General features: G+C 33.3%; 2 protein-coding genes across 3 annotated transcripts; one reads left to right on the top strand and one right to left on the bottom strand.

The window, feature by feature from the left end:
- Positions 1 to 3,487: 3,487 nt before the first annotated feature.
- On the top strand, positions 3,488 to 10,548 carry LOC115442550 (gamma-interferon-inducible lysosomal thiol reductase). The gene is made up of 5 exons (XM_030167609.2): positions 3,488 to 3,699; positions 7,248 to 7,379; positions 8,061 to 8,234; positions 9,205 to 9,345; positions 9,717 to 10,548. Exons 1-5 carry the CDS (start codon positions 3,637 to 3,639, stop codon positions 9,843 to 9,845), a joined length of 639 nt encoding a protein of 212 aa, XP_030023469.1. The 5' UTR covers positions 3,488 to 3,636; the 3' UTR covers positions 9,846 to 10,548.
- On the bottom strand, positions 10,214 to 20,003 carry LOC115442528 (CLIP domain-containing serine protease 14D). Of its 2 annotated transcripts, none has more exons than XM_030167581.2 (9): positions 19,757 to 20,003; positions 17,419 to 17,480; positions 17,027 to 17,118; positions 16,226 to 16,413; positions 15,736 to 15,844; positions 15,249 to 15,430; positions 11,857 to 11,957; positions 10,696 to 10,878; positions 10,214 to 10,357 (listed from the first exon to the last, which is right to left on the bottom strand). In XM_030167581.2, exons 1-9 carry the CDS (start codon positions 19,824 to 19,826, stop codon positions 10,241 to 10,243), a joined length of 1,104 nt encoding a protein of 367 aa, XP_030023441.1. In that variant the 5' UTR covers positions 19,827 to 20,003; the 3' UTR covers positions 10,214 to 10,240. The 2 variants fall into 2 exon arrangements, with proteins under 2 accessions (XP_030023441.1, XP_030023450.1); XM_030167590.2 differs by having other exon boundaries at positions 11,860 to 11,957.
- Between the last annotated feature and the right edge of the window lie 739 nt (positions 20,004 to 20,742).

Here is a 20,742-nt window from a genome sequence, read left to right as displayed (position 1 = left end):
TGTATTTTGACTTACAATTAAAGATAATGCACAAATATCTTGGTAAGTAATTGACTTTGTATTTCGAATTGGAAGCACTATAACGTTAATTTTTATTTTTATTTGAGTTATGTAGCAGCGAGGAGTGTAATTACAATATAATATTACCTTTTAGACTCGAACACCAAAACCCAAAGTAGAAGAATGGCGATTGCCACTGAGTCGACCTAAATCAATGTACGATAGAGAGAAGTTTAAACAGGAATTTAGAGAAATAAGAACGCATAATAAATTGCGGGCTGTTCCAGGGTACGTGGAATTTACTGACTATTGAAATTTAGATGATTGATAAAATTACATTCTCAGTAAATAGTTTTTAAGCGTCTTGTTGAAAACATTTCAGTACCTTTCGCACTGAGTCGAGAGATAACTATGTTAAACAAACATCTCGACCCGAATCTAAAATTCACAACGACGAAGAAGAAGTGAGAGGTTACTATCAAAGAGCCATAGCGAACTTACAAACTAACATACGAGAGCAACACTCAGTTGTAAATGAAAAATATTTCTCAGAAAACACGCAGTACGGGTCTCGAAAACCTCTGTGTTCCGTATTCGATCCATATGTAGAGAAGAATAGACGCCTAGAACATAAAAAGTAATAAAATTTGTATGAATAATTAAGCAGCAAACATTTGTTCAAGATGTTTTACTTAAATAAGAAAACCGTTATTTCAGTCTTCTTTCAAAGCACGTAAAAAGTATTATTAATTAATCAGCTACACCTACTATCTTAAAATATTTAATATACCAATTTCCAATCCAATTTACTGCCTTCAGTTAGAGAATTGTCATTTTTCATAAAATATATTGAATAAAACTTACCGTGTTGAGATTATCGTCCTTGACGGACCTGTAATTTCAACTATTACATTGAAGAATACTTGTTTTTATTTAACTGGCAAACGCCTCAGGCCATTTATTTACTATTCTAATATTCGTAAGTATATATACCTACATCGAAATAGTTTGTGAATTTGTATAGTATTTCTTAGTCTAGTGGAGTGATTGTATTTACTTTTTCATTATAATTTGTTATTTTATTGAAATAAAAACTAAAAACTATTTAAACGGATTTTATCGCGGTTTTTTTTATATTATTATTTTCTCCCGACGTTTCGAAGACCTTGCAGCCTTCATGGTCACGGGGGGGACTGAGGTGTTGTTCATCCGTAAAGTCAAAGTTACAATATCTACCTACATTTTTCAAATATACAACTTTTAAAATTTTATCTGTTGACGGTCCGATCTACGCAGAATGAGCTCACAGTGTCTTGAGGTCTGGCAGCCGGTCTTTTGGGATCCGATTTAATTAAATGTAGAACAGGATCCCAGGCTTGTGCAAGCTTCCAACCATCTTCCCTATTGAAATTTGGGAGAAAATAATAATATAAAAAAAACCGCGATAAAATCCGTTTAAATAGTTTTTAGTTTTTATTTCAATGTCTAACATTCGCGTAAACATAAGAAATCATTGTTATTTTATTATTAGGTGTGTGCGTGCACATAAGATACATTTTTAATGAGAATAATCTCAACGAAACCTGGCTAGATTGATTTTATAATATTACCTTATTTAAATGTAAGTTTAATATTCAATTTAATGCTTAAAATGAAAACTCTTTAGATATCAACCTATTGACACGTAAAATGACAAAATAAAAATCATGAATTTGACAATATTTTGACACCTGGTAAACATATTTAGTATGGAAAGCAAACAATAATTGTTTATTAGCAAAATGTTGAGAAATAAATGGAAATAGTTTATTTTTTAATAATAGCCTTGTTGATATGTTACGGCATATACCTGATACAACCATATTGGATATTGATATTATCATCTATAATTATCTACAATATTTACAACCAAATATGTATGATCTTTTGAACACAAATTCAAATAAATATTTTGCAGACTAATAAATAATGTAAGCAAATACATCTTGTCTTTTAATATTCCTCCTCTTGATATTTATTATATTGAAATAACTATTGGTGGTAGGTCTCTCATATGTGAGAATCCGCCTGGGTAGGTACCACAGCAATGTCTATTTCCGCCGCCAAGCAGCAGTGTATAGTCACTGTTGTGTTCCGGTTTAAAGGACATTGTAGCCAGTGTAACTACTGGACATAATAAAACTTAACATCTCATGTCTTGGGATGGAGAGCGCAATGGAATACCAAAAAATACGATATACCATCAGGCGAACGGCAAGCTCGACTCGTCATTCAAAGAAATAAAAAAAAATGTGCACAATTTTACACAATGGGAGGTTTAGAACTTTATATCAGGTGGCTCACTTTCTTTACTTGGCTTCTATTCACAACCGACTAACATAGTTTTTATTGCTTCTATAAAAAGTAATTGAATAAAACTTACCGTGTTGAGATTATCGTCCTTGACGGACCTGTAGTTGGACTTAAAACATAAAAGGATAGTAGTAGGTCCATAATCATTTTGAACATAACCTTTTTTTCTACATATTTATAAAATCGATGGATTAATTTTACGGACAATAAGTAAGAATAACTAATACACAGGTACACAGTAAGTAGCACACATACATACTTTTACAAAATTAATAAAAATCGACGATCCCCACGTGTAATACAGACATATCGAATTTTGGAAGTACTACAGGTATTTAATAATTTAAGTAAATAACGAGCGTAAATGACATTAAGTGTGACAAGTTATCAAAGTATAGTTAAAATAAAACTATTTTGCGGATTTTATCGCGGTTTTCATATCATAATGTTCTCTCGACGTTTTGAAGACTTCGTTTCGTAGTCTGTCCCGTAACCACAAGGGCTGCAGACTTTGAAACGTCGGGATAAAATTGTCTAACATTCGCGTAAACATAAGAAATCACTATGTATAGTTGTTTACATATAAAAGACGTACTATTAAAATGACTATAGTTGTTCTCATATACATTTTGAATATAGAATAAAATACTTATTATTTATTTATTTATTTAAACTTTATATACAGTAAATGTATACAGGCGGACTTAATGCCTGAGGCATTTTCTAACAGTCAACCTTTGTATTATTATCATTATTTTAATATTATATGCCTCTCTTTAAGGTGAAGCGATTTATGCAATAAAAAAATTTACAAAAGCGTACAATATATTGAATGAAACTTCGTTTACAAGCCTATATATTTTGTACTTTTTTATGAACCGTGTACTAAAGTACACGGTTTAAATCTCAGATTCGCACATATGAGTCCGAGAGGTTAAACTACCAAAAAAATTGTACTAAACGACCGTCTACACCAGATACATCTTATCACAACGCATCATCTTATTACAAACTAAAGCATAAATATTAAATACATATACAGCCGATAATATCCCATAAAACCCAATAAATAAGTACAAACGGAAAGTAATTTGTTATTAATGACGCAAACGTAGAAATTTGGCGCGGCAATCACTTTGCTACCATTACCACTAAGCGTTGTTAATTCGTCGCACGCGTTCCGTGTGCTGTATTTGTTCCTATTGATCAAAATTATTTGCACAAATGATTTAACGCCATTACTAGAGTACACTTCATTTGACTCGCTTGTTTTTTTTGGCCAAAATGTTAAGTTTATTCGTTGTTGCCGTTGCGTTTGTTAGTGTTGGAGCAGATTTTCCGGGAAAGGTAAGTTAGTGATACACATAAAACAGATTTTTTTTATTCTAATAATTTATTTTTCTACTATATAGTACTCTTTGGTACAGCCTGTGAATATCTCCCATATTAAAAGAAACTTTCATATGCAATTGTAAAAAATATATTGAATAAAAATATTATGAAAAAACAATAATATTCCATTCTCTTTGACTAACATTTTAAATATTTGCATTCGTCTTTAAACAGACCAGCGCTCTATAAAAAACGAGTGCTGCATCAAAGAGTAAATACAACCAAGCTAAGAAAAAAGCGAGAAAAGGCCTATGGAGAACCATAGGCCTTTTCTCAGATCTAAATCTAAAGTTTTTAGAAATATTTTTATTTTATAGGAAATTCTTTAAATTTGGTTATTGACCACATTTTTGTTATTTATTACATTTTAATAACAGAAATTGAATTGAACTGTATAATTTTAACCACTTGATGACCACTTGTTATACTTAAACTTCCGAAAGATAAATTAACAGCAACAACATACTTAATTGTTAAATATGTATTTTCTGTTGGCATTCTTGTTAAGCTGCTGTCCGAAATTGTTAAATCTTAGAGCGATAGACTCGCCCTCTAGCACGTCATAGAACCGAAAACACAAGGCAGAAATTGGGTACGCTTCTACCCACCCCTTCGGGGATAAAAGGCGCATGCGTGCATGTGTGTGTTTCATTCAGTTACACGCGGTGTTTATCAGGGCAGTGATAACTACCGTGATATATGAAATTAACAAAATGAGAATTGTATTCATTCTTTCCACTTTCAGATAACTTTGTTTTTTATACTATTCCGTAAAGCGATGATCTAATACTAACAAGTATGTCACACGTATGTGCGGCCTTAGTATAATATTGACTTGTGTATAGATAATAACATAAAATGTCAGCTCTACATCGCAATTTCACGGTTTGTTGCCCATTAAAATTATCAGTTATTATAAATTTTATTATGCTATACTATCCAACATTGCATGATATAGGGTGACATTTGGATTTAAATATAGCCATAAAAAAACAATTAAACTGCATACACGAGCATTTTAAACTTTCCCTTTTCACATACAATCCAATATAAATATACAGAATATACTGAGTATCAGTAAGAAAAAAAATCTTATGAAAAAAAAACACCGAAATGTCTATGTCTTATATTGATAAATTGCGGATTGTCATAAGGTAATTTTAAGGCTAACTATACCTGTGTCAGTACTTACCTATACAGGCTTATTTTTACATTGCGTTTCCTACTAAATAAAATCACATATTCCTATTTACCTCTGCTAAGATTCTGCCAAAAACATTCACAAATAACAAAAGATTTGGCTAGAAATCCTGCTTTTAATTTTCAGATTTTTTATCATTTTGTAGTTTAGTGAAAATATGGCGCGTGTAAGTGTGTTTCTGACTGAAAATATGATGTTGGCGCTCCGACAAATTCTCTTGTTGTTGTAATAGTGAATTTAGGGCATGTAAATATAAATTACTTTTTATTAATATTTATTTTGTTCGAAACTTACATTTTTTATTTTATATCTACAGTTACAATAACTTTTGGTAGAGTTATTTTTCAACAAGACCATGGTTCTAGTATATGGTTCCATCTTCAATAAAGGAAAGTATTTCCATTTATCAACGCAATGTCACAATAAACTTGTTTATAAAGAAATTACTACCAGTAAAACGTGTCGTCTTATCAATTCTTTTATAGTTTACATGAAATGACAATTATGGTAATCCATAAATCGATGGAACACATTCTTGTCATTTACTAGAATGACTAGATATGTTTTAAATTATACAAACCTTTAATAAAATAAGCAAGTATTCTATTAAATATGATAATTGCGATTATAAACATTGAGTATGTCTTAATTAGGAGTAACTACTCTGTGGTGATATTAATTGCATTGTATTTACAAGTTTTGTAAAAATTATTTTGACTATATTTTTCCGGTTTTCGACATCTTTATTCAGTAGGCACTGACCTTTAAGAAGAAAACTAGAAGGGACGATAGCCTAGTTGGGTGTGGAACGGACTGCCAAGACGAATGTCTGCAGGTTCAAATCCCAACGGCACACACCTCTGACTTTTCTAAAAAATCATGTGTGTATTCTTTGTGAATTTATCGTTCGCTTTAACGGTGAAGGAAAACATCGTGAGGAAACCTGCACATCTGAAGAATTTCGAAGGTGTGTGAAGTCTACCAATCCGCACTAGGCCAGCGTGGTGGACTATAGGCCTAATCCCTCTCAGTTGTAGAGGAGGCCCGTGCTCAGCAATGGGCAAGTATATAATACAGGGCTGATTACTGACCTTTAAAGAAAGCCAATAAATTAATTATAATAGTTTAATTGTAATAATCATCATATCTAATATACAAAGTGCACACGGATAAGTAAGTAAAGAGACCGATGTCTCATTAAATTTAATTATAATTTATATTTAAAACCTATCTCTATTTTCTTTCTTTGGCCTAAACGTTCCAAAAAAATGTTCTTTTTAAAGAGTTGAATTGCGTTGACTTCACCTCGATTCCAAATCTTTCGAGCATAAAATTACCTTATAACTCCGAAGAGTTAGGCAAAGACACAAGTAATGAAGACTGTTCATCGAGTGTATTTCCTTTTCCAATGATAAGGGACATGCTTTCAAGTTTACTCTCGTAAATCTGGGCAAATCATATGTTAATTGAAAACTATTTATATTTGCTCCTTGGAATTGAACCGAGAATTCACAGCTCAAATTCGTTGACACTACACCGACGTGGCCTTTATAGAGTACCACGATAGATTATTTACTTAATAATCCATTGTGGATTGAAGGTTGTGTTAGTGTGTACGGTAGATAGAGGCCGACATCTGTACTATGTGTGTCAGTGAAAGTTGTCCTGACGCTTATTCGTGTACTGATCCTAATAAATTGCTACTGTTTATATATTTACTATGCACCTACGTTTTTAAATATGAAGGTCATGTTTGTAAACAGTGAATTATGAGTTGATTGACATTATATAACACCTCTATGATAGCTTCGTCCATTTGGAATAATATTTGCGTTACTCCTTTTGTATTTTTCATATATTTTATGAATTTCGTTTGATGTAATACCGCCGTTTTAAGAAAAAAATATGTATAAAAATATTCCCCAAAATTGAGGTAAACCCATGTTCGTAATCGTTCGTTCGTAACAAGACGATTCAAATGTATGTTTTTTATCTCCGTGTAAAAAAATATGTATGGCGACGGAATAGCAAAAATGGAGAATCTAAATACACTATATTATAACCATTTTGATATTTTATTTAATTTTATTTATTTGGGAAAATAACATTGTTACAATAAAATATAACTTAACAGTGTAACTTAATATAAATTAAATGAGCTAATGTAACAACCACAGCAATTTCCACGTATTATGTAAAGAATATTGTAAATACAAATAAATAATAATACATATAAAAAAATTACAAATTTTTATTCTATAATTAAGTTAACTTTCAATATAATATTACTGAACACTTTCAGTTACATCTAACTGTTTACTATGAAAGCGCCTGTCCAGATAGCAAGGCGTTCATTATAAATGAATTACAACCGGCAATGAATCTGTTACAAGATTTCCTCAATTTACAACTAGTGCCCTTCGGAAAAGCAAGGGTGAGATAAATTGTTAAACAGATCAATATTCCGCTAATTACATACTTAATGTTGCTTACGTAGCTTAGAAAATATTGCTTGTTTATGCTTACACCGGCGATGGCCTAGGTGGGCGTGGAACGGACTGCTGAGACGACTATCCGCAGGATCAAAACCCAAGGGCACATACCTCCGACTTTTCTAAAATTATGTGTGTATTCTTTGTGAATTATTGCTTGCTTTTGGCAAAGGAAAACGTTGTGCGGAAACCTGCATACCCGAGAAGTTCTCAATGGGAACTTTGAAGGTGTGTGAAGTCTACCAATCTATATTAGGCCAGCGTGGTGGACTAAGGCCTAATCCCTCTTAATAGTAGAAGAGACCCGTGCCCAGCAGTGGGACAATATATAACACAGAGCTGATATATGCTTTCATTTATGCACTAGAAGTTAGTGGCACAATTTCTAATCTTGCTTCATCTCCATTCTACTTCTTCGCCTAAAAAAATAGCTTGAATATTGGAAAATTCACTGTCTTAAATAGATTAATGTGTGTGCTAACCAATGTGTGAGAATATAACTAAAATACATATTCTTACGCAACTATTAACATATCTAAAACAGTTTGATGTGTTTTCAACACGATACATGTATTCGTATATGATAAACAATCTAAACCCAGCCCTTAAATTAAATATTTCAGAGTATAAACAATGGATATGGTGGATTCCGGTGTCAACATGGAGCACCAGAGTGTCTGGGCAACTTGATACAAGATTGCACCCTTGATCTGATGTCATCTCGTTCTGATATGGATAAAGTCGAGTACATTGTGTGTGAGATGCAGACTAAAGCCAGCACACGTGGAGACTTGCATGTAAGTAACATAATTGAAATAAGTATTTAGTCCTTGCTGCTTTAAATAAAATTGAAATATTTCATTTAGCAAGTTATTTTTTTTATTAGTTCAAGTAGTATAAGCAGATAACTGTACCTATAATTGTAAATAGGAATGCAAATATGAGTTTGCAGCTATTTTATTGGGCACAAATAAAAAAAATAAGTAGCGTTTTTCGTTTAGTTCAATACTAAGGTGGTACAATTTGTTTGCGTCTTAATTTTTTGTTAATTTCGTGTAGGCGAAAGATATAATCGATTGGATACAATGGAGTTATTAATCGGCATTTTGAGCTATGATAAGAACAATTTGAAAAAACGTAATTAGTCCATTGAAAAGTTACATTTGGGGTTGCGTTTTTTAGAGGACGCAATTTTATTTTTTAGAAGTGTAGGGGGGGTCAGTGTAAAGCTACAGCCAAGTTTGTGGGGTCGCCACCCTTGTCCCACGGCCGCCATCTTGGGTTGAAATGGTTTTTACGATGTATCTCTTAAACTATTTATCTGACAAAAAAAAATTATAAACATTTTTTGTTGCAAATTAAATTCTCTACAACTTTGGTCCAGTAACTTTTGTCGTAGAACTATAAATAAAAAAGTTATAACTTACTTCTAAAAAATAAAATTGCGTCCTCTAAAAAACGCAAGGTAAGGCCTAAAAAATGTAACATTTCAATGGACTAAATAGGGACCGACATTGCTTAAAAAAGCTTCTCATTGATCAAATATTTCGCCTATTTGTAAATTGTATCGTATTTTTTTAACTGAAATAAATAAGTATGTACCTAACCTTGTGACATGTAGGTACTTATTTTTCAGTTCGTGTAACACAAACACAGTGTAGACAGAGATGCAACCTGCGCACCCATTTCTCGTCTGTGGTATCCGTCCTATGATGTTATATATCACTTTGCCCGTTTATATTTTGTTTATTATTTTATCTTTTTCAGTGCGCCATTAAATCAAACGTACCAAGTCAGTTGGTGCAGAACTGCGTATCTTCGAATCAAGGTATTGGTTTGCAGCTGAAATCTGAATACCTCACGAAAATGGTCCAGCCCAGTTTCATACCAACTGTCACATTCGACGGGGTAACTATTTATTTTCATGTGTATATATTTACTGCCCTAAGTATATTTTCTACCTAAAAATATATACACATAAGTACTAAGTTCGAAGCAAAGTTTTCAAAAACTTGACTATAAAATATAACCGGCTAGTCGATTTAAATAAATGCCAGTGCTATTTTTTTACTATTAACAAGTGCACAGAATTTATCTTCATATATTTCGGTTTAGACTTCATGACATAAGCGAATTAACATTATTATGATCTACTATAGCTTAGCTTCCATATTAATGGTTCCACATGCCGGAAACTTTAAAAGCGATAATTATGAGCGTATTGTTTTTATAATCGCCATTACATTATGTTTATTACAGTACTTATATTATTTTCTCAGGCATTCAACCAGAAACTTCAAGATAACGCCATAGATGACCTAATAGGAACTCTATGTTCTATACTAAAAGATGCAAAACCGTGCGCCGAATATTATAACACTCAAGCATTAATGTCAATGATGGGTTAATTATTACTGTCCATTAATTATAAGTAATATTTAATATTTTTTTATATTAGGTATTAATGAAATAAACAATTTGTAAATATATAATATGAAGATGATTTGCGGCAAAAGTAATTAATTAATAAACTAATTAAAACGTGTTTTTAATATAATAACCATTTAAAATAGAATTAATTTTAAATCATTGAATCATTAAATTATGATTCACGGATTGTAGAATTTCACAGTACGAACTTTCAAATCAAAATATATATAATAATTTCACAATTAATTTTAAAGTAACTCTTTGACAGACGTTTTTTATTTAGAATTTATTTTACTTCTAGACGAACTGGCAAAAAATGTCTCAGAAAATGAATAAAAAAAAGATATTACGTTTTTTATATGCCATTTATTATTCATTGTATAAGCGGAGTATTCTCTACAATCCAGCGGTAGTAGTGGGCTATATTCGTATAAACACTAGGGATTCCTTCACTGCCGCAGTTTTCTGAACCGAAAGATACTATTCCCAACTGAAACAAAAATAAGAATAAGTGTAATATTGTTAAAGTGTCTTAATGATCATTAATCAACCAGGTTCGCAAGGTGATTGTATTATTGATTTTAATGATTAGATGCTAATGATTTCTTACATTTACTCGAATGTTAGCCACTTACATATAATGAATGTGATAATAATATTAAAACTAATTCATCAAAATAATTGTTTATGAATTGTGAGAATATTGATGCCTATACTTTTTACTCTCCAGAATACTTTAAGAACTTTGAATACATCTAATAGCTAAACCGCTTATCTAGTGAAAAACAAATGCATGGTTCCATGTTACAATATTGTACTATAACTTACTTGAACATATTTCCCATCTCGCTTGAGCAGTAAAGGCGCTCCTCCGAAGCCGGAGCACGCGTCTTTCCCCTCCTCGCCCCCGGCGCACAGTTGTCCCTCATGCACCGGCACTGATTCCCCGAATACTTGCTCGCAATTTTCTAAAGGAAGCATGGGAACTTCTAGTAATTGTTGGCGGCTAACCTAGAATCGTAATAAAATGCTAGTAAATATTATTAAGCACAGAAATGTTGTAACGTAAAAATCCGCACTAAATCAAACATATAAATAAATATTTAACAAATAGAAGATTTTTGATGATTCTTTTTTGACGCAAATAGAGCTCGGACAATGAAATAATACTGGACAATAGTCTAATTAGAAATGGCGAGACGAAGGTCCGCATATTCAAAACCTAACGCACACATCATCCATCGATATTTTCTGTTATCAATTATTTATTGATCGGTTTAACGGTAAAGGAAAATATCGTGAGGGAACCTGCATTCCTAAGAAGTCGTCAAAAGAATTTCGAAGGCATGTGGTGTCTGCCGCCCCATTAGGTTAGCGTGGTGGACAAAGGCCTTATCCCTATCAGTAGTTGAGAAGGTGACAGTATATGCAGAGCTGGTATTATTATTATATCAATACAAATATTAAAGAAGAAAATTTGTTTTTTCGTAGAGGCTAATCTCTAGAAGTACTGAACTTATTTTAAAAATTCTTTCACTAATATACAGCTACATTACTCATGAGCGCTATAGGCCTTTTATCCGCGGAAATATTTATCCCAAAAAACGGGGGCGAAGCCACAGGCAAAAGCTAGTTACAAATAAAATACAGACTACCATAATCACACCCATAATAATAATTAAATCTTTAATACTCTGTCAGCAGTTATTGAAGCAATGAATATTTAGAGAGATGATTGTGTTAATTGTCAAACGTGTCTATAAGAATGCGAAACAACTTCAGCTAAGTTTAAGCTATGCAGCGCTTAAAATATTATATTAAAGCTATTAAATAATTATAAGAAACTTAATAATAGATGTCAATTTCGTGATATAAACTTAGCTGAGTTTATACTATGTAGCAGTTGAAATATTATATTAAAGCTATTAAAATAATTATACGAAAATCAATAACAGACGTCAATTCATTAATAACGTAACATTATAATACCACATTAGTTTGTCCGGACAGTTTTCCCCATCCGACTAGCGAGGCTCGTTCTTTGATCACGATTTCCGGCTTATCGTTGAGGCAGATCGGCGCTGCTGTCACTGTAATGAGAGATATCAGTGACTGACGACTGATGACTGACGTGCGATGGACAAATGTCATGTTACTGAAGGTCAAGGTCGATTATGGGAAATTGCACGTTTTTTACGTGTATTTAGGTGCGGAGTTAATGTGATTGTTACAAATTATGTTTTATGAAATAAATGTCAAAATATTACCTGAATTAATGTGATTGTTAGAAATTGTTTTATGAAATAAATGTTAAAATCTTGATTATTGAGTGATATAAGTTTAAACATGCTATTGCTTAGTTTAATTTCAATGTCTAACATTCGCGTAAATATAAGAAATCATTATGCAAACCAGTACGGACTGGAACTTGCCAACAAAATACGCCGGTTGGAGAATTTGAAAACTAAGCGCGCAAGATTCTGCACATCATTGAATTTCTTGAAGAGATGTCGTGACCACAATCTCATCCCTACGTGTGTCAAGCTATCACCCAAGAAATACATACGAGGGAGCGCTAAAATTCTTAACCAGGCGAGTACTAAACTGTTACGAGCTACCATACACGAAACACGATCCGACCTCCAGTACATAAATAATTGTGTTGAGATTATATCCAATGAATTGAAGACAGAGTTGTCAGCATTTGATTTTTAAAAATTGCATCGAGACCTTAAATAAGCGCGAAACTTCCAAATATAATGAATGCAAAACAAACATATAATAAAATATAATAAATTACAATCAAAATTATTTGTTGATAATCTTAAAAACACCGAGTGTAGGAATGGAACGCGCGCGACCATAGATAAGATACACTCCCGCGCAAACCATGGACAACGCGCAGTAATAAATCTGTCAAAACAATCATTGGACGAAAACACAATTCAGGTTTTATCGAAAGGCTTAAATTTTGCTGTTACACCACGAAGGATACCGTATGAAGACATTATTTGCAATGTTGAGAATAGTCTCCTCAAAAATAACTTAAAACACGAAGATTCGGAGGCGATACGCCAGGACATTTCGTCAATTTTGCGTCAAAAGAAAGTGCCGAAACCAAATCTTCCAAAACACGAATATATCGCTTTAAAGAACTTGCGATCGATGAAGGACCTTACCATTCTCCGTGCAGATAAAGGAAATGCGACAGTAGTAATGGATACGTCAGACTACAATAATAAAATGGAACAACTTTTATCGGATGTAAGTACCTATAAAATAGTCAAAACAGACCCGACTACCAAAGTATTAAAGGCTACTAGCTCTTTAATAAAAGATTACTCCGATAAGTTAAATCTTGACGTAAACTTACTCGTTCCTTCGTGTGCAAAACCGCCTAAACTGTATGGGTTACCGAAAATACACAAATTAAATGCTCCGCTACGTCCCATTGTGAGTCAGATCGACACACCAACCTACAGATTGGCTCAGCACGTAGCAAAAGTGCTTTCACCACTTAGAGGAAACACTAGAGCGTCTGTGAAGGATTCATACCAATTTGTCAGCGATATTAAAGACCTAAAATTAGCTGACAATGAAACTATGGTCAGTTTTGATGTCCAGTCTCTCTTTACGAGCTTACCAGTACAAGATTGCATCAGAATTGTATCTAAGAAGTTGGCAGAGAATAACATTCCTGTAGAATATGCAGAACTACTCCAACATTGCCTTACATCTGGCTATATGTTGTGGAATAATCAGTTCTATGTACAAGTTGAGGGGGTAGCGATGGGCTGCCCTGTATCTCCGGTAGTCGCCGATATATTTATGGAAGACTTCGAGGAGACAGCCCTGAGTACAGCCCCGGTCACTCCAAGGTTTTATAAACGGTACGTAGACGATACTTTCACAATTTTACCATCTGATAAAGTAACTGCATTTTTAAATCACCTCAACTCCATCAACAATAAAATCCAATTTACTATGGAGTTAGAACAGAATAAATCTCTTGCTTTCTTAGATGTTTTAATCATCCGTAATCCTAATCAGACCTTAAGTCATAGTGTGCATCGGAAACAGACCCATACTGATAAATATCTGAACGGTGAATCTCATCACCATCCAAAACAGTTAGCTACCGTGGGCAAATCTTTGTTTCAGAGAGCACAAGGAATCTGTGACGAGAAACACCTGGCCGCTGAGCTGCAACATGTCAAGCAAGTACTGCGAGACAACAAGCTCCAAATTCCACGCCGCCGTCACAGAAACCGAGTGAAACCAGCCACAGTTGAACGTGTTCCGGTTGTATTACCATATGTAAGAGGAGTCACCGACAAGATTGGCTACATCCTGAAGCGTGCTTCCATAAAAACTTATTTTAAGCCGCCTAAGAAGATTAGTCAATTTTTACCACCTGTCAAGTGTCATATACCTCTACAAGAACCGGGAGTATACAAAATAGATTGCAACTGTGGCCTCTCTTATATCGGGCAAACAAAAGAAATATAGGGACCCGCGTAAAAGAACATATAGCTGACGTGAAACACCGACGCTCGACGAAGTCTGCAGTCGCTGAACACTCTGAAGGAGGCGCCAATCATTATCTGCGACTAGACAAGCCACAAATCCTCGCCAAAGAACACCGATTCCTGCCCAGGATGATTCGCGAGGCTATTGAAATTAAAAACATCCTAATTTCAATAGGGAAGATGGTTGGAAGCTTGCACAAGCCTGGGATCCAGTTCTACATTTAATTAAATCGGAACCCAAAAGACCGGCTGCCAGACTTCAAGACACTGTGAGCTCATTCTGCGTAGATCGGACCACCAACAGCTAAAAATTTAAAAAGTTGTATAATTGTAAAATGTACGTAGATATTGTAACTTTGACTTTGCGGATGAACAACACCTCAGTCCCCCGTGACCATGAAGGCTGCAAAGTCTTCGAAACGTCGGGAGAAAAATAAAAAACAAAAAACCGCGATAGAATCCGAAAAATTAGTTTAATTTCAATGTCTAACATTCGCGTAAATATAAGAAATCATTATGCTATTGCTTACAAAAAACTGATGTTAAAATTCCTGTCAACTTAATTTTTGTGATTATGATGTTTAATATATCTATACCTATTAATATATAAAGCAGAAGAGTTTGTTTGTTGGAACGCGCTAAACTCAAGAACTAGTAAATCGATTTTGATTTTCTTCACTAATCGGATGCTACATTCCTCCTGAATGCTATGGGCTACTTTTTAACCCCGTAAAATATTTATCACGAAAAAACTTTTTGACACAGGCAAAATGTAATATAAATCGAAATAAAAAGAAACGAACAATATTTTTAACCCTGCATAGTCGCTTTAAAGATGTAGGATGATCATACCTGAATACTTAATTTCATCCTTAAGCATTATAAGCGCTATGTCGTGTCTGAATATCTTCTGCTCGTAACCAGGATGGACAATCACTTCTTGTACTTTGATTGCTTGAGTGGGGGGTGCGCAGAAGAAGTCGTTGCAGTCGGGGCTGCGGCCGATATCCCATTCTCCAACTACTACTGTTGATCTGACGAGAAAACAGGAACAAAGCAGAGACAGAATTAAGTATATTAGTGTATTATTTTTTATTACAGCACGGAAAAGCTATTAATTATTTTTTGATTCTATTACTACTTGTCTATGACAGTGTACTTCATTTAGCTTAACTCCTTGGTATTTAGGGCGTGAATAAATTGTTATTTCATTACTTTAAAGAACTTTTTTACATTTTTTTTGTAGATACGATCTTATGCTCAAGACCCAGTGGTGCTGAATCAAAAAAACAAATATGTCCAACTTCATTATGTATGACCAACTTCTAAGCCAACTTACAACTTGTATCCCTCGGGCTTAGCGAGAGCGCAATGAGCAGCGGTGAGGACAATACGTTTCGATATGATGGACCCGCTGCATGCAAATCTTACGTTACCAGTGTCTTTATCTGCAATTAGACGGATTTAGTCATTTCATTTTTAGTATTATAACTACATTTTTCATGACTAGGATAGTGATTAAAGTAATTACAGTAAAAATTATACTATAATACCTGTTTGGAGCCAAACTAATCGGATATCGTGACATTTGAGACAAATACTAATACCTACCATAAACCTACAAGGCAGCTTACATAAGTTATTCATCATCATATTATAATGAGAATGACGCACAAGTTATACATAAAAATCCTACAGCATTTGTACCTATCATTACCTGCCTTTTTTTATGACTGATATGTACTTTAGTTATATGTAATTTAATGACAAGCATATTTCTATAATTAATAGAATACTAACTTATTTGTATACTTGATATTATGACTTACTTGTAAAGCCTATTCTGGCAACCCAAGGATGAGTTCCTAACCCATCATAGTTGACGCCTCGTACCATGCTTTGGCCACATTTCTCTGTATTCTCCTGATATACCTGGCCGCATTCGCACGAGGGACAGCAAATGTAATCTTCTTCATTTCCATGCCCGCAGGTTAGCTGATTGAGTCGATGGAAATATCTGTTGGAACAATGCACATGTAATAAAAAAATAATATTAGGATTGAGGTTCAAATATAGGAGATATAGGATATTATGTATTTGCAATTTTTTAGTTGCTTGATATGTTTTAGCGGGAAATATTACATGAATGTATTAAAACTAATAGGAGACATTAATTATGATGATCAGGATTGTATACCCCGCATATTAATGCAGGGTATACAATCCCTCCTATCCGAATTTCGGCTACAACGGCCAATCTCAATAAAACAGGACTAAAGGCTTACGAGGTGCAGGATTAACACACCCTCAACTTTTTGATTCGGAGATGCAACTGAGTATTTTTTAAGATAGAAAAACCTAGTCACAATGTTTTTAATGTGCATGGTAATATAATCACAAGCTGAAAGCTGGATAATACCATGACCACTACAGACCACGCACAACGGCCCGACTTACTACGGGTTAAGTGCGGAAAAGGGAGCTCCTCAACACAGAACCACTTAATCATCCCTGAGGGTGGTAGTAGTACGAAACTACAATAACAAAAAAAAATATAACCACAATTATTAAAGATTTCTCCTACCAAATAATATTTAACACTATAATTACATTTGTAAAACTAAACTTACTTATCTGATGAGAAACAGGAAAAGTCAAACATATCTTCTAAAAGCGGGCACGCACTGATGGGCACACATTTCGTGTACGGCGGACATGATCCCTGAATGTTATTAGAATGTTAAATTATTTATAGATACTAAATGTAAGTTAAATCTAGACAAATCAGTGACGAAGGCTGATATTTTTCGAAAGGGAACTCGACACAACACATAGGTAAGTACTGCATAATATATATAAGTATATATACAATATAATATATATAAGTCGTGCATAAGTAATATGCTTGAACGCGATCTGCCAGTCCTTCTAATGATAATAAGATTTTATCTATATTAAGAAAGGGAAGCCGAAAAGAATAGGATTATATGCACCCTTCGCCACTGATAAGTTATATGCTTACTTTAATAGCTAAATCTTCTTCACCGCTCTTGACTCCGCCCATTCCAACACTGACTGATATACCTGGAATGTATGAAGACTTTCATAATCAATTGTGTTTTTGATATACAAGAATCTAAATATTATCTAACTGAATTAAAAAAGGTATTTTTAAAATATTACAAACTTCAAATATAATATGTTGCCACTTGCCTCAAGTGTGTATTTATTTATTTAACTTCTAATATAAGTATATTAGAAGCTAAGTAGTAGTAGTTTCATTGTAAGCTAAGTAGCTTACATTAAAAGTACAAAACAATTCTATTTTATGTTATTAATATTAGGAAAACAAACATAACAAACAAACCAGTAAAGCCTCTACAATAAGAAACCACATATTCAGCCAGTACCTACAATGACATAAATATAAATTTTATGACAATAAAATTAATATTACAACAAAAACGCAAAGAACACTAAATTAGCATAGTTTCAGTACAAGCCATATTCGTCTTTTTGACAGCCCGTATATATAGTTTGAAGGATTCTAAATTAATTGTTTTATATTTTCGTTGCCACTGCAGTATTGTAGTGCTCTTTGCATATAACTTAAAAAAACATTTTTACTAATCGCATGCACTCCTTAGACAAATGTGTCAGTATCCAATGCGGTATCTGAGTTCATCAATCATTGTATTCTATAATCTAAGAGTACATGGCCAGAAACATAAACCTATATATTTACAATACTTTTTTGTCAATTTTTTTGTCTTTATTTATTTCGAGGTTTTTATCCAAGCAAGGATATGCCAACCCCATAGTAAAATATAAATTGTCTCAGATACACTCTTCCACCTACTCTTGTATACCAATATAATCCCTTATATTTTAATTTTGTGAAGAATAATAAATATGATTTAGAACACCAAAGTATTCAGGCGATTTAAAGTTTTGAATTTGTTCACATACCTACTTATGTGAGTAACTGAACATGATTAATTGACAGCGAGCTAGTCTAAATAATAAAATTGATTGTCCTTTACTCAAGGCTATGTCTATAAAACATGTTTTTAGAAATATGATTACCTGCGAACATCGATTTCAAGCAAACGGACGCAATAGGAATTCTATCGCTAATAAAAACTCTATCTAGACACCCTTTACCATTAAAGGAAATTCAATCACTGCCATATCCGGGTTTTAAAAAAAACTTGCCAGTTACCGAGATACATACCTAATTCAGAAACATAGACCTATGTATGGAACGCAGCGCTCGGGTTTCATGTAGCTTACCACTCAAATAGCTCAAACGCTAGGCATTATTATACAAGCACCCCAATCACGTCAGGCTTTAAAAAATCTATGAAATTGGTCTATTTGGGATCTACGATGACTCGCGCCAGGAAATACACAGATCTTCTTCAAGTGTCTTTTCATTGTTGAAGGTTTAGGGGACAGCTTCTCATTAGCAATACAGATACAGGTTTTCAACTAATAAGTAATAACTACTTATGTTTTTGCCACGGGTTATATCAGTAGTTGCAGACCTTACTTGTATTTAGTATCGATTAAAAAAAATACTATATCCAAATAGCTAGATAGATAAACGTGATTGATGTATGTACAATTAAATTACAGATTGCCATAAACGACCTTGGTACCAGATTTTATCTTTTATGACAGACGCGTGCCCTAATCGAGGCAACCCATTGTGTGATGCAATTATTGAAGCGCATTGCAATTATTTGTCGGCCATAGGTACAGTCAACTATAAAAATAGCTGAACGAATTCAAAAGTTTAAATCACCTATACACGTTATGTTTAATCGTTTTTTTTTTCTTTGTATGGAGTTAAGTAAATCCGTCATATTGCATTTTTGTGAAGAAAAATAAATTTTGGTTAGAACTCCAAAATATTCAAGCGAATAAAAGTTTCGAATTGGTCCAGCTACTATGTGTAGTAAATGACTGTATCGACCAGCTATCTATTCTACAAAATAATAAAATTGTTTGTCCTTTATTCAAGGCTATTCTTAAAAGCAAATACATTTTTTACCTATTTAAAACATTACGCCACTTAATCGATCCAAAGCGGGAAATGCAATAAAAAAAAGTGTACATATGTACATACATGTACACCTGTTTTATGATGTATATCTAATACTAAGTAGGTTGCAGTTTTGCCGTCCATTTCAGGAATAGATAATGGTGTGAATGTGGTAAAATACAAAGTTCATATTAAATTTGGAAATCGAACCTGTGACGTCACGTCAACAGACATAAGTGATTCTTTTCGTAAACAATTATTGAGAAATATTGGTACATATTATACGAAGATTTAAACAAACAATAGTACTTACTCCCAAACTGAGCCTTAACACTCCATTCAAATATACACACAAAAAACAACACACGAACTCCAATAGACATAATTATAAGTAAAATACAACGGATTTTATAACACGTATCTATAGAATTTTATTTGAGTTTTAATAGTTTTTGTGAAACATCGTCTCGGTTGTATCATCGGATGATATAGTGTCGACGCCGGGACCACAACAAAAATGATACGCTACAAAGCCTCCAATTCGACCGGCAAGAGCCAGGTGTTCACAACCATTTATCAGTTAACAATCGTTAATTTTATATCTATTAAATAACTCTAAAAACATTTTTTATTTATAAACGTAGAGTCCAGACTCTAGAAGACCGAAAGAAACCCCGTCTCAAGCAATGAAACAATTTATGATAGAGCTCGCGGAAAACACGGCTTGGCTGTATTTCGAGTAATATTTCGTATTTATTATATTTCGATTATCGAGTCATTCTTAAAAGAAATTAATAACATTTTACAAATGTGGATCTCTATAATTTATTAATAATCATACATACGTCATGAACAAATTTAAAAATATAGCTACAAGTCTACAACATATCTCATCACATTGTTGATATGAATATGTTTGAAATTGAGTAGTACCTATTAGTAGTGCGGTACAAAAGGTTTGCAGCCCCTGTATCGAAGTGAATCACCGCTACAAGCGCTTGCTTCGAACTGATGCAGGCGTTTACAACTCACATCATTGTTTTAGTACATACGAGTGTAAAATTGCTATTTGTAAAATTATTTTCGTATATACACAATATATTGTACATAGTCGTCAGTCGCGAATCAAATGAGAACTATTTATGTTAAGAGAAAGTGTTAAAAGTAGAGCCAAATTATGTTAAATGCTCTATAAATATGGTTTGTTTATGCTTTTAGAGAAATATGTTACGTATAAAATCCGTAGTAAAGACTAAAAATTAGAATTTAACTTTCATATTAAAGAACATTGTTTTTAAA

Source organism: Manduca sexta, chromosome 11 (assembly GCF_014839805.1).
Source record: "Manduca sexta isolate Smith_Timp_Sample1 chromosome 11, JHU_Msex_v1.0, whole genome shotgun sequence".
Lineage (NCBI taxonomy): Eukaryota > Metazoa > Arthropoda > Insecta > Lepidoptera > Sphingidae > Manduca > Manduca sexta.
This window is presented reverse-complemented; position numbering and strand designations above follow the sequence as displayed.